The sequence below is a fragment of the Bufo bufo genome, chromosome 6 (genome assembly GCF_905171765.1).
Source record: "Bufo bufo chromosome 6, aBufBuf1.1, whole genome shotgun sequence".
NCBI lineage: Eukaryota > Metazoa > Chordata > Amphibia > Anura > Bufonidae > Bufo > Bufo bufo.
This window is the reverse complement of record NC_053394.1, coordinates 341556744-341569876: the sequence shown is the minus strand read 5'-3', so window position 1 is coordinate 341569876 and position 13133 is coordinate 341556744. Positions and strand designations below refer to the sequence as shown.

Below are 13133 nucleotides of genomic sequence, written 5' to 3'. Positions count from 1 at the left end.
CATGTAATAGGAATTCTGGAGCATCTTTTCCTACAACTCTGCTCTGTGCCATTCCTCTGTTATTCACCGTAAAATATTGGAAATGAATGAATACATTGACCACTGGACGTCATGATTCCTCTTGTCAGTGGGGCCTGTCCCTACAGAGTTTAATACAGACCAGTCAGTGAGGACATGTCAGACTCTGCACACTATAGTCTATTGACTAGATAACATCTAGTATCACTGTATTCATAACTTTCCAGGAAGAATAACAAAGGAACAGCATAAGTGTATCACCATATGACACGGTCGTGATGCCACATCTCATTTCCCAATATAAGTCGACGGGGAAATAGGTTTCTGAGATAGACCTGGCACTTTCCAAGTTATGATGACTGCACCTTTTGTAAGTGCGGCCGACCCGGCATGAGTGCAGAGTTTCTGCCGGACAAAAACTGGTGCACGCATTCGTTTTTGTCCGTCCAAAACCCGGCACTCATGCTGGTAACTGGTCGAATCACCGCCGGATGCAATTATAGTAATTGGGCTCCAGCGGTGCATGGCACTATCCGGCTAGGCCAGACACAGTGGACGTGGATCTAGCCTAAGCTGTCCGCCTTTTAGAGAAGGAAAAGGCATCAAAGTCAGAAGTGCCACTAATGGAATAAAATAACACGGCTGGTAATGGTGCTATTATAATGTAAAGGGCTGATAAGCGTTTGCCGTGTCAAAGTCAATGGATATTCTGTCTTTGAATCAATGTTTCTAGCGCAGAAAATCTCTGTAAGAAAACATCCGATATCACATGGAACAAGTTTTTATGTCTCCATATGATACCTACAAGGAGACACTTATTTTTTTGCGACTTAGGTGGACTATTATAAATTGAGCAGTCCACGTGACCTGGTTTGGGTCAAACATACTTGGCTATGAGTGCATTCTTTTATCCTGTCTTGTCTATGGCAATAGCATCTTTCACCAGAACCATTGTACTGATAAGTAAAGGCAGTTATACCTGTAGTTGTCCAAGACACTTTGGGATAAATAATATAAAAACACCATGGGGGAGATTTATCAAAACTGATGTAAAGGGAAAACTGGCTTAGGTGCCCATAGCAACCAATCAGATTCCACCTTTCATTTCTCAGAGCTCCTTTGTAAAATGAAAGGCGGAAGATTAAAGTTTAGCGCTCACTCAAGGTACTACAGCTCAGCCCCCATTCCCTTCAGCATACTTCCCAACTTTTTGAACGTTCAAAAAGGGAAACTTATGGTTCATTGCGTGAAATATCAATTTTTCCTCCATATCTATATATTTCAATTGTTCTCTCTTACAAAATAGTGCAAAAATACTCGGAATATAGACATTTCTAAAATTCAAATTGCATCAAATACCGTAATGAAATAATATACAAGGTGGGCTCTAATATGCAGAAAGGAACCAGACTTTCTGGATCAATATTGTAAATGCAGTAATACCTCAGATCAAAAAGAGGGACATTTATGGAGCATAGAGGGACAGAGGGACTTCAAAAAGTCAAAAAGAGGGACACTTGGGAGGTCTCCTTCAGTAGCAGCTAGCAGCCCAGTAACCGAGCACAGCCACTACACTTTGGGTGGAGCTGTACTCCCTGCTCCATTCGAGAGCTGCTTCTGGCACCGAAGGCTGCAGGGAACGGCTGATTAGTGGGGTAGCGGGTGTTGGACACTAAATGATTGGATATTGGTGACCTATTCTGCACAAAAGGAACATCCTCACGTTGTTAGATGCCACAAAATCACTTCAAATAAAAACACCACAGGTGCACAAAACTTATAAAAAGTATTAAGGCTTCGTTCACATCAGCATTCAGCCTTTCCGTTCTCCTACTCTGTTATAGGGGCAGGAAAAACGGAAAGGACGGATTTGGCATATAACTGAGCCGAACGGAGCCTACGGACCCCATAGACCCCCATACACTATAATGGGGTCCGTTAGGTTTACGCCCAGAGGAAGATTTTTGAAACGGAGATAAAAATCCTGCATGCACTACTTTTGTCTCTTCTGAGCGTAAACCTAACGGACCCCATTATAGTCTATGGGGGTCTATGGGGTCCGTAGGCTCCATTCGGCTCAGTTATGTGCCGAATCCGTCCTTTCCGGAGAACGGAAAGGCTGAACGCTGATGTGAACGAAGCCTAAGATAGTTTGAAAATAAATCCTATTTTTGTAAAAAAAATATATAAAATCGCAAAATTAGCACGTCAATACACTTTTATAGTTTTGGTGCAATGGTGGCCACAATTATATTTACTGCAAAAGCAGGCGTGTAGTGCACAGGCTTCGGGTGGTCAGACATAGATTTCCTCTACATAAAAAAGACACAGCTTGTGTGATATGATCACCACGCATGTTATGAAAATCCATAACACTGTGGGTAGGTGCACACAGATTTTTTTTTTTGTGGAGGGTTTGAGGCAGATTTTCCTGCAGTTTTTTTTTTGCCAAAGACAGAAGTGGATTACAAGGAATCGGAAATAGAAAGGAAGGATTATACTTCACCTTCCAGCTGGACCCACTTCTGGCTTTGGCTGAAAAACCGGCCAGAAAATCTGCCTTAAAAAACACTTCCCAAAAAATTCTTGTGAACCTACCCTTGACTCTTAATCAAGGGCGTAGCTATAGGGGAAGCGGCTGATTTGGGGTCTGAACTCAGAAGGGGCCCACCTGAGAGGAGGAATAAAAGATTTTATTGTCAGGGCCACCTCAACGGTATTATAAAATGACATTATATACAGTGACACTGTAGGACAGAGCAGCTGTCGGGCCTCGTCTGAGAGAGCGATCTTGACTAGCCACAGAAGTGGGGGTTGCATGGGAGGAAGGGGTTGTGAAGAAGTTGCTAGGGGGCCCCGTTCAAAATTTGCTGTGGGGCCCAGTCATTTCTAGTTACGCCACTGCTCTTAATAAATGACTTCCTACCTGCTGATTCTTCCTGTTGTGCCTTTTTTTCTTCCTTTTTCATTCTGAATGTTTGTGGTTAACTATAAAGGAGTCTAAACTCTTCAATTTACAGACCATTGAGTGACATCGAGACTGGAATCGGTCAACGTCTCTCTTCAGTCATGACTTCGAACATAAACCTGGGCCCGTCTGCCAACCCTAAGTGAGTACACATCCCCCCTCAGCTGTGCCTCTAAAGACTAGATCTGTGGAAATCTGTAAGTGCACACAGGTCAGAAGAAACACGTAGTAAGTAGTGTTGAGCGAACTTCTGTTTTAAGTTCTACGTCTAAAGTTCGGGTTATCGAAGTATCCCGTTATGGATTCTAAATTCCGTTATGGTCCGTGGTAGCGGAATCCATAACGGGATACTTCGATAACCCGAACCCGAACTTTAGACGCCGAACTTAAAACACAAGTTCGCTCAACACTAGTAGTAAGCCTCCATCCACACGACGGTATATTTAGTCTGCATCCGATCCACATTTTTTGTGGCTTGGATGTGGATCCATTCATTTCAAAGGGGCTGCAAAAAAAAGTCCGTTCCCATCCATCGGCCATCCCGCAAAAAAAGATAGAGCGTGTCCTATTCTTGTCTGTGCGGTAGACAAGAAAAGGCATATTTAACATAGGGCGGGCAGTGCGGAACGGGAAGCACACTGCTGATATCTGCGCTTAACGGACCGCAAAACAGACACGGTCATGTGCACGAGGCCCTATGTCTACTGGCCTGATCCGAAAATGACAATATCATTTTTAGTAATAATAATCAATACATTAAGGGCTCATGCACATGAACCATGTGTGCCCCATGCCCGTGCTGCGGGCTGCAAACAGCGGTCTGCAATGCACAGGCACCGGCTGTGTGCCCGCCATTTGTGGATGTGGAGCCATTCGCTTGAATGGGTCCGTGATCCTCAAGATTCAGTCCGCACCGCAGAAAAATAGAACAGGATCTATTTTTTTGCGGTGCGGAAGCACGGACTGAGATCACACGGAAGCGCTCTGAAGTGTTTCTGTGGGCTTCATCTCCGTATCTTGCGGACCCATTCGAGCGAATGGGTCTGCATCCATGATATGGAGAGCACGTGACCACTTCCCATATACAGTATATTGCAGACTGTTAGTGAGCATGAGCCCTGACAAGTACAGTTACCACTAGGCAATCATAACACAATGGTGCATGTAATACCGTCACATGTCGTGTGCACTGATAATATTGCATTGAAGAGTTCTTGTTCTTATCTGCCTGTCGCAGGGGAGGGGTCAATAAGGTGTTTCTAATTATTGTGCAAATTCAGGTTTGTCATTCTTTCGATGAAAAGCCTTCAAAGGTTCATGGGATTTTCCCAAAAAACTTTCGATATGTCATAGTGTCATATCAAAGCTTTTGATCGGTGGGGGCCTGAGTGCAGAGACTTCCATGATCAATAGAACGAGACAAGCCCTCACATACCACACTCTCCTTCCTCACTGCAAGAGATATTCCACTGATCAAAGCCTTTGATATGACATATCAAAAGTTGGACACATCATAACATTTTTGAAAGTCTAGTGACCCTTAAAAAGTAATGTTGCATTTAGGTCTTCATTATCTTATAGCTTGTCATTCAGATGGAATATGGGTCCAGAAGCTGGGATTGCATCCTGAACTGGGCAGCCATTTGCCTCAGTTCAGTGTCCATTGACACTAAGGCCCCTTTCACACGAGCGAGTTTTCCGCGCGGGTGCAATGCGTGACGTGAACGCATAGCACCCGCACTGAATCCTGACCCATTCATCTCAATGGGTCTGTGTACATGAGCGTTTTTTTCACGCATCTGTTCTGCGTTGTGTGAAAAACGCAGTATGTTCTATATTTTGCGTTTTTCACGCAGTCCTGGCCCCATAGAAGTGAATGGGGCTTCAGTGAAAAACTGATGCTTGCTAAGAGATGTTGTATGTAAACCTAGTTTTTTTATCACGCGCGTGAAAAACGCATTAAAACGCATTGGACCCGCGCGGAAAAAACTGAACAACTGAACGCAATCGCAGACAAAACTGACTGAACTTGCTTGCAAAATGGTGCGAGTTTCACTGAACGCACCCGGACCTAATCTGTCACGCTCGTGTGAAAGAGGCCTAATGGGGGAGATTTATCAAAACTGGCGCAAAGGAAAATTGGCTTTGTTGCCCAAAGAAACCAATCAGATTCCACCTTTCATTTTCTAATGAAGCTCTGAAAAATGAAAGGTTGAATCTGATTGGTTGTTATGGCAAACTAAGTCTACTTTCTCGGGTTTTGGCTTTCCGTCTGTGAGATCCGTTCAGAGCTCTCACGAGCGGTCAAAAACGGATCAGTTTTGCCCTAATGCATTCTGAATGGAAAAGGATCCGCTCAGAATTCATCAGTTTGCCTCCGTACCGTCTCCATTCCGCTCTGGAGGTGGACACCAAAACACTGCTTGCAGCGTTTTGGTGTCCGTCTGATGAAACTGAGCCAAACGGATCCGTCCTGGCACACAATGTAAGTCAACAGGGACGGATCCGTTTTCACTGACACAATCTGGCACAATAGAAAATGGATCCGTCCTCCATTTACTTTGAACGGATGCAGACGGTTGTATTATCTGAACAGATCTGTCCATGACGGATCCGCACAAAACGCGAGTGTGAAAGTAGCCTAAGGCTACTTTCACACTAGCGTTCGGGTGTCCGCTCGTGCGCACCGTTTGAAGGGGCTCACGAGCGGTCCCGAACGCATCCGTCTGGCCCCAATGCATTCTCAGTGGAGGCGGATCCACTGAGAATGCATCCGCCTGCCAGCGTTCAGCCTCCGCTCCGCTCAGTGAGCGGACACCTGAACGCTGCTTGCAGCGTTCGGGTGTCCGCCTGGCCGTGCGGAGGCGAGCGGATCCGTCCAGACTTACAATGTAAGTCAATGGGGACGGATCCGCTTGAAGATGACACAATATGGCTCAATCTTCAAGCGGATCCGTTCCCCATTGACTTTCAATGGAAAGTCTGAACGGATCCGCTCAGACAACTTTCACACTTAGAAAATTTTCTAAGTTTTAATGCAGACGCATCCGTTCTGAACGGATGCGAACGTCTGCATTATCGGAGCGGATCCGTCTGATGAAACATCAGACGGATCCGCTCCGAACGCTAGTGTGAAAGTAGCCTAAGCCAGTTTTCCTTTACCCCAGTTTTGATAACTCTCCCCCAATGGCTTTCCTCTGCTCCCTAGCAATGCTTTTAGGGGAGGATTCCTCTGTAATACAGCATCCAATGGAGCCCCTTGGAGGCACAAGTTTGTTAAAAAATCATATGGAATCTGTCAGGAAAAATAACTTTTTGACTTTGTATAGAAGTACAGTAGGGCCCCATTACAGTCTATGGGTGTCCTACTGGGAGGTTGTATGGAGCTGCACATCTTTCCTTACAGAGTTCAAACTTTCCATACAGATGAATGTGGTTTCCTCTCCATGTGCATGGATTTCTTTAAGCTTCACTGAGATTAAAGGGATTGGCCACTTTCTGATTACTGTTGACCAATATGTATGTAAGATGATTATATGGCACTTACTAATATAGCCCTTGTTGAAATTCTGCACCATTTCCTATATTTGATAAGGTATGCCCCCTTGTTTGCCAAGTCTTTTGTGCTGTCCACACAGAGGTCTTGTCCATAAAATGGCTGCTGATGGAGGGTCATGTGATCAAGCAAATCACCTCCATGTGATGTCTCCTCCATTCAAATACACTGCACCTGTCATCTGCACTTGTACTGTTGAAAGTTTAGTGCAGGTGCAGTGCATTTGAATGGAGGAGACATCACATGGAGGTGATTTGCCTGGTCACATCAGCGGCCATCTTATGGACAGGACCTCTGTGTGGACAGCACAAAAGACTTTGTAAACAAGGGGGCATACATCATGAAATATAGAAAATGGTGCAGAATTTCAACAAAGACTATATTAGTAAGTGACATATAATCATCTCACAAACAGATTGGTGAACAGTAACCAGAAAGTGGTCAAACCCTTTAATGAAACAGCAATAGAAATTTCTGCAATAAATCTTTTGTGTGTGAATGTATCCTAGCAATAAAGTCATATAAATTGTTACATTGTCATCTTTATCTTTTTTTTCCAGTGCTAAACCAACTGACTTTGACTTCCTGAAAGTTATAGGAAAGGGGAGCTTTGGAAAGGTTTGTAAAGCATATGCCATCGATACCTACAAACCTCCACATTTTACCGAGAGATGTTACGGGAAGCCGGTCACCTCCTAAGTGAATCCGTGTAAAATTATAAACGTGTACTGAGCAGAATGAGGGAAAGAATGATTGAAGTAGTTATAAAAGTGAAGCTTTGCTTTAAAGGGGCACTTAAGGCTGATTATGGTAGGATTGGTCAGCCATTTCATGTAGATATCCTCAATCGGCAAATATCAAGAGGAAAGAAGGACCGGCCCATTGGTTTTTAACACACCTGATCCTTTTGTAAAAAGGAAGATAAGCTGCCACTAGAGGTGTCTGGCACCAGCTAGGCTTCTTCCACATCAACACTATTAGCTCCAGCAGGCTGTTCCGGCAGAGAACAACCTGCCAAAACTCTCTTGAGAGGGTTATTGGCTATTCACTCGGGGGCCCCTCTTTTACTGCTTTGACCACATATTTACCCTAACTCTCCAAATAAGACACAGAGACCAGAGTTGGATAATAATGGCCACAGCAGCCGTTCATTAACATAAATACAATAAACCATAAATAATCTTACAGTTTCTTACCCATGACGAGGGAGGTCCTTGAAGCCCCAAATTCGTTAAAACACAAGTCACCAAAAAACTGGCACATCCGTCTTGCCTCCAGCCGTAAAGCACCAGCTCGGAGACCACCTGACGGACGCCTTTTATCCGAGCCAACTGTCCAAGCATGGGAGTCCAGCCCCACCATTGAGGCCCTCCCATTCACCTGAAGCATCCTTACCACCAACTTCGAGGACCTCCCACCGCCAACAACGCGCAACCTGACTCAACACCCTCAGAATTGCGCGTTCCTCCACACTCCCAATGCTCGCTCGATTCCTCCTTGAAGCCCCAATGACCACAAGTCAATACCAACGGCATTCAAATGGACACCATCGGCCCTCCAAAACGCCCCCACTCCAGGCTCCAACTCCGAATGCCGCACTGCCACTGCCCCGTTCCTGGCCATAAACTTACCCAACGCCCTATTAACCTTTATCCTCGCCTTATTGAGTCGCTCCACTGAACGCGCCCCACGCCATACCTGCCTAGGCACGATGTCTGACCACACCGTGACCATGCCCGGGAATAAAGACCACAAACGTAACAAGTCAAACTTAATATCCCTTAACAGCTCTCTAACGGGCCGCCCCCCCAAATCATTCCCACCCACATGCAGCACCAACACATCCGGCGCTCTACTCAAACGTACATAACGATGGACCTCCCTTAACACCCCTTGCCACAACATACCTCTCACCCCCAACCATCTGATGACCGCGACGTCCCTGTCAAACCCCAGCTGCCGACCCTCATGACGAACATCCGCCCTCAAAGCACCCCAGAACACGAATGAGTGCCCCATGATCCAAACCCACGCGGAACCGGAATCTGAAAAATAAGACAAGGCAAACACAAGACACATCAGTCAATGCCCTTCTACAACATCCCCACCCGCACATAGGACCTAAACCTAACAGACTCCCATCTACCAATCCTCTTGATTACCTCGTCACTCATACCCCACCTGGCCGCCTCCGTAGCCGCCCCTATCCTGAACGAGTGCCCCGCAAAATCCTCCGCTGTAATACCCAACTCCTGCAAACAACGCCTGAACACTGCCAGAAATTGGTACCGCGACAAATACGAACCATCCCTATGCCTCAACAACGGACCTCCTTCAGCGACACCCAAGGCTGTATACTCCCCAACACACCGAACCGGACACATCGAACAGCCAGGAACCTCAAACAACCTCACCAAGCTTCCCTTACCTAACTTGTCAGTCTTAGACCTACGAATTTTAATCACCACCCTATCATCCAACAACCCCACATCCTCCTTCAGCAGCCTGCCACCAACAGCCCGCACACTTTGACATACCAACTCGCCTATCCGAAACGCTCCAAAAAACGCCAAAGAAAAAGCTGCCCTAAACAACTTCACCTCCCAACCTGAACTACCCACCAATTCCAACTGCGTGCCTAATCTTAATAACAAATCAAACGAGACTGGCCTCTTTTTGTCCCTGACCTTCTGCCCACGCCGCCAACCCCGCAACACCTGCCTCACTAAAAACGTCTTGGTCACATCCGCCAAACCCCTCAATTTGAAACCAAACGCCAGCCCAGCAATCCATTTATTCAATTTTGACACCGACCACTCCAGTTCCCTCACATGCCCCAAAAACAACAATAACGGGATATCCCCCTCATCCACGCGCGCCCCCAACTCCTCACACCAATGCAGCCACTCCCCCCACACTTTACCGTACGCCAACCACGTCCCGGTACTCATTGAGTCCCGAAGGAGACCGTCTATGATACCTCCAACATCTCCCACATGGACTCCGGACATTCCAATCCCTCGGCATCCGCTCCTGGCGCCAATTGCCGAAACCGCTCCAGCTGAGAACGAGAAAGGGCATCCGCAATATTATTAAAAATACCTGGCACATGTACTGCTACCACCCACACATTACGCGACAAACAGACCAAAACCAAATGCTGTAACAAACGAATAACCGGCGGCGAAGACGCCGTCATACCATTAATGGCCTGAACCACCCCCAAATTATCACAATGAAACCGGATTTTTTTATCTCTAAACCGATCCCCCCACAACACCATAGCTAATACAATTGGAAAAAGCTCTAACAATGCCAAATTCTGAAGCCATCCCCTCTCCACCCAGGCAATCGGCCACCTACCCGCACACCATTGCCCATGACAGTACACACCAAAACCCGAACCACCCGCCGCATCCGAAAACAACTCAAAGTCAAAATTATCCACAGCTGCCCCCAAAACCAAAGTCCGACCGTTAAACTGCTGCAAAAATTCCCCCCACACCGCCAAATCCCCTTTGAACTCCTTCCCCAACCTAATAAAATGATGCGGGGCCGTAACGCCTGCAGTAGCCCCCGCCAACCGACGACAAAAAATTCTCCCCATTGGCATAATCCGACATGCAAAATTGAGTTTCCCTAGCAGCGATTGCAAGTCCCTCAACCTGATCTTAGCCGATTTCCTAGCCCTCTCCACCACTAAACGTAAATCCTGCAATTTATCCTCAGGCAACCGACATTCCATCCTTTCCGTGTTAATAACAATACCCAGAAAACTCAATTCCGTAGTGGGACCCACCGTTTTTCCCTCAGCCAACGGCACCCCAAATACTCCAAAAACCGACTCCAATGTGCTAAGTAACAACGAGCAAACCCTAGACCCCGCCGGACCCAAACAAAGAAAATCATCCAAATAATGAATAATGGATGAACAACCCGAAACGTCCCTAACGACCCACTCCAAAAAAGAACTGAATGCTTCAAAATATGCGCATGACACTGAACACCCCATTGGTAAACACCTATCCACGAAATAACCCCCTTCCCAATAACAACCCAACAAATGCAAACTATCCGGATTAACAGGCAACAACCGAAACGCAGCCTCAATATCCGTTTTTGCCAACAACGCCCCCACCCCCAATTTCCTCACCCACTCTACAGCCGCATCAAATGAAGTATATACCACCGAACATAGTTCAGGATCAATACCTTCATTGACCGACGCACCTTTAGGATAGGACAAATGATGAATTAACCGAAACTTGTTCGGCTCCTTCTTGGGGACAATCCCCAAAGGTGATATCCTCAAATTGACCAAAGGCGGACTCACAAAGGGGCCATCCATGCGCCCCAAAGATACCTCCTTCGCCAATTTTTCAGACACCACCTCGGGATGCTCAAGTGCCGAACGCAATTTTTTTCTCCCTGCAATCACCGGTACTGGAAACGAGGGGATACCAAAACCTTCCGTAAAACCGACCCTCAAAAATTCCGCCATCCCTTGATCAGGATATCTATTTAGGAAGGGGCCCATCTCTGCTACCCGCACCGGTGTCAGCCCCTTTTCCACCTGCCTCACCCCCCTTTTGCCTACCCCCTCTGAAACAACGACTGAATCCATGATTCCCCCCCGCATGCGGAACATTCATGCTTAAAACGACACTTTGCCCCAAACCTGCAGTTGCCCTCGTTAAAGAGGAAGCAAAGCCCTTTTGCCGACGCCGCTGAAAAAGCTGCCTGACCTGATCCCCCCGACTCACCCCGAAAGGACTGCCCCGCACGCACCGGAGCCATCACCCGCATCCATAACCCTATGTCCTTATGATCCCATCTAATTGTACTACGCACCGCCATCCTCTGCCGGAACTGTTCGTCGTACCGCAACCAGCCCGTCCCCCCGTACACCCGAAACGCTTCCCCAATCGCATCCATATAGCAAAAAAGAGCCGAACAACACTCCGGCTTCTTTTCTCCTACCACACTGGCTAAAATAGCAAATGCCTGCAGCCAATTAGAAAACGTCCGTGGAATAAGACGAAACCTCCGTTTCTCCTCCTCCTCCTTCTTACCATCCTCCTTCTTACCCCTATCTAAATTAAACCTCTCCAGGGGGAGCAAGGAAAATATTTCCACATACTCCCCCTTCCATATGCGCTCCCGCACCTCCATTTTTAAGTGCGCCCCCAAAGGACCCTCAAAGCAGACATACACTTCCCCCCGCGCTGTGTCGTCCACTTTTGACCTATCATCCTCCCCCCCAACCTGCGTCTGCACGGACACCGAGTCTCCCACCCTGCTCGTCACACTGGCCGGACCACCACTAACCCCAGCCCCCACTCCCCATGCAGGCACAGGTGAAATTCCTGCCCCCCCAAAACCAGACACCCAACCCGCCAAACTCTGAAAAAGCTGCCCCAATCCCTTACCCAAATCACCTTGTGGCACCCCACCCCCCCCTTGGCCACCCGTCCACGCATTAATGATACCACAGTTAGCCTCACCAAGCTGCCGGGGGGCTGTGAACCCCGCAGCCGAAGGTCCTGCTTCCTGATGATCTTCCTCCTCAGCACGAACCTCTTCTTCCTGCGCCACCAACATCCCAGCACCTGGCCTGCTGGATGCGCCATGATCTTCTCCCCTCACACGATGGGCGGAGCCTCCGCCATGTCGCCCAACCGTCTCCTGTGGCCTGTGCGCCACCGCCATCTCTCTGCCCACAGCCACGACCGCCTGCTCATCTCTCCCACGCCGGGCGGCCTCCCCCGGACTGGGGGCACCCGCCGCACCTGGTCCCGCATCCACCGCTCTCACTGCCGGAGGCGGGGGAGGAATCCGCCCGCCTGTCCTAGGGCTCCGCCGTGCATATTGATTCCTCCCACGTCGGGAGGGTCTGGCAGCAGGTACACCGCCGCCCTCCCTCAGTGAAGGGTCCCCGAGGGGGCTCTGCACCCGGCGCCGAGCCCTGGGGGTTGCCTCCGGACTAAGGCCGGCCGTCTACCAGTTGGCGGTGAGCTGACACTACTCACCGCCGCCCCCTGCAACACACCAGCCACCTGTTCCTGCAGCCATTCGGGTCCCCGGGTCTCCGCCGCTGCCCGCAACTGCTCAATTAAAGCCTCAACCTCCATCACGTAAGTGCTAGTTTGCTCCTTCTCCTCAGATTTAAAATCTAATCTAAAATGGCTCCTACACTCCTCCCCTTAATATAACCTCCCTATACCACCCCCTTTTCACTCCACCCACCGCAATTCCTACATCCATTTAACCCTATCACCGCTGGCCCCCTCCTACCAAAACCCCTCATGACGGCCTCCCCTAACTGTCGCCCAGTACGGCCTCACTGGATCAGGCATATTAACGCAATACTCGCCAGCCCCTTTGACTATAATGGGGTCCAGTGGAGATCCGGCCGCTACCTTCGGGCTGAATCATGACATTATGGTCAATGGGGCCAGTACGCATTGAGGTGACATCTGCCAGTGGCAGATCCAGAGAGCTCTGGAAGACTGTTCTCCGCTGGAACAGGCTGCCGGGACTAATAATGATGGTGTAAAAGAAACCTAAGGCCTCATTCACACGACAGTGGAA

The 13133-nt window shown here is 48.2% G+C and overlaps 1 protein-coding gene across 1 annotated transcript in view; it reads left to right on the top strand.

Moving 5' to 3' along the window:
• Positions 1-13133, top strand: part of SGK2 (serum/glucocorticoid regulated kinase 2) — a 51676-nt gene that overhangs the window by 13151 nt on the left and 25392 nt on the right. The window contains exons 2-3 of the mRNA XM_040437138.1: positions 3039-3128; positions 7103-7160. Coding sequence (XP_040293072.1) covers positions 3088-3128; positions 7103-7160 — 99 coding nt within the window. The 5' untranslated portion in view covers positions 3039-3087. The remainder of the gene's footprint in view (positions 1-3038; positions 3129-7102; positions 7161-13133) is intronic.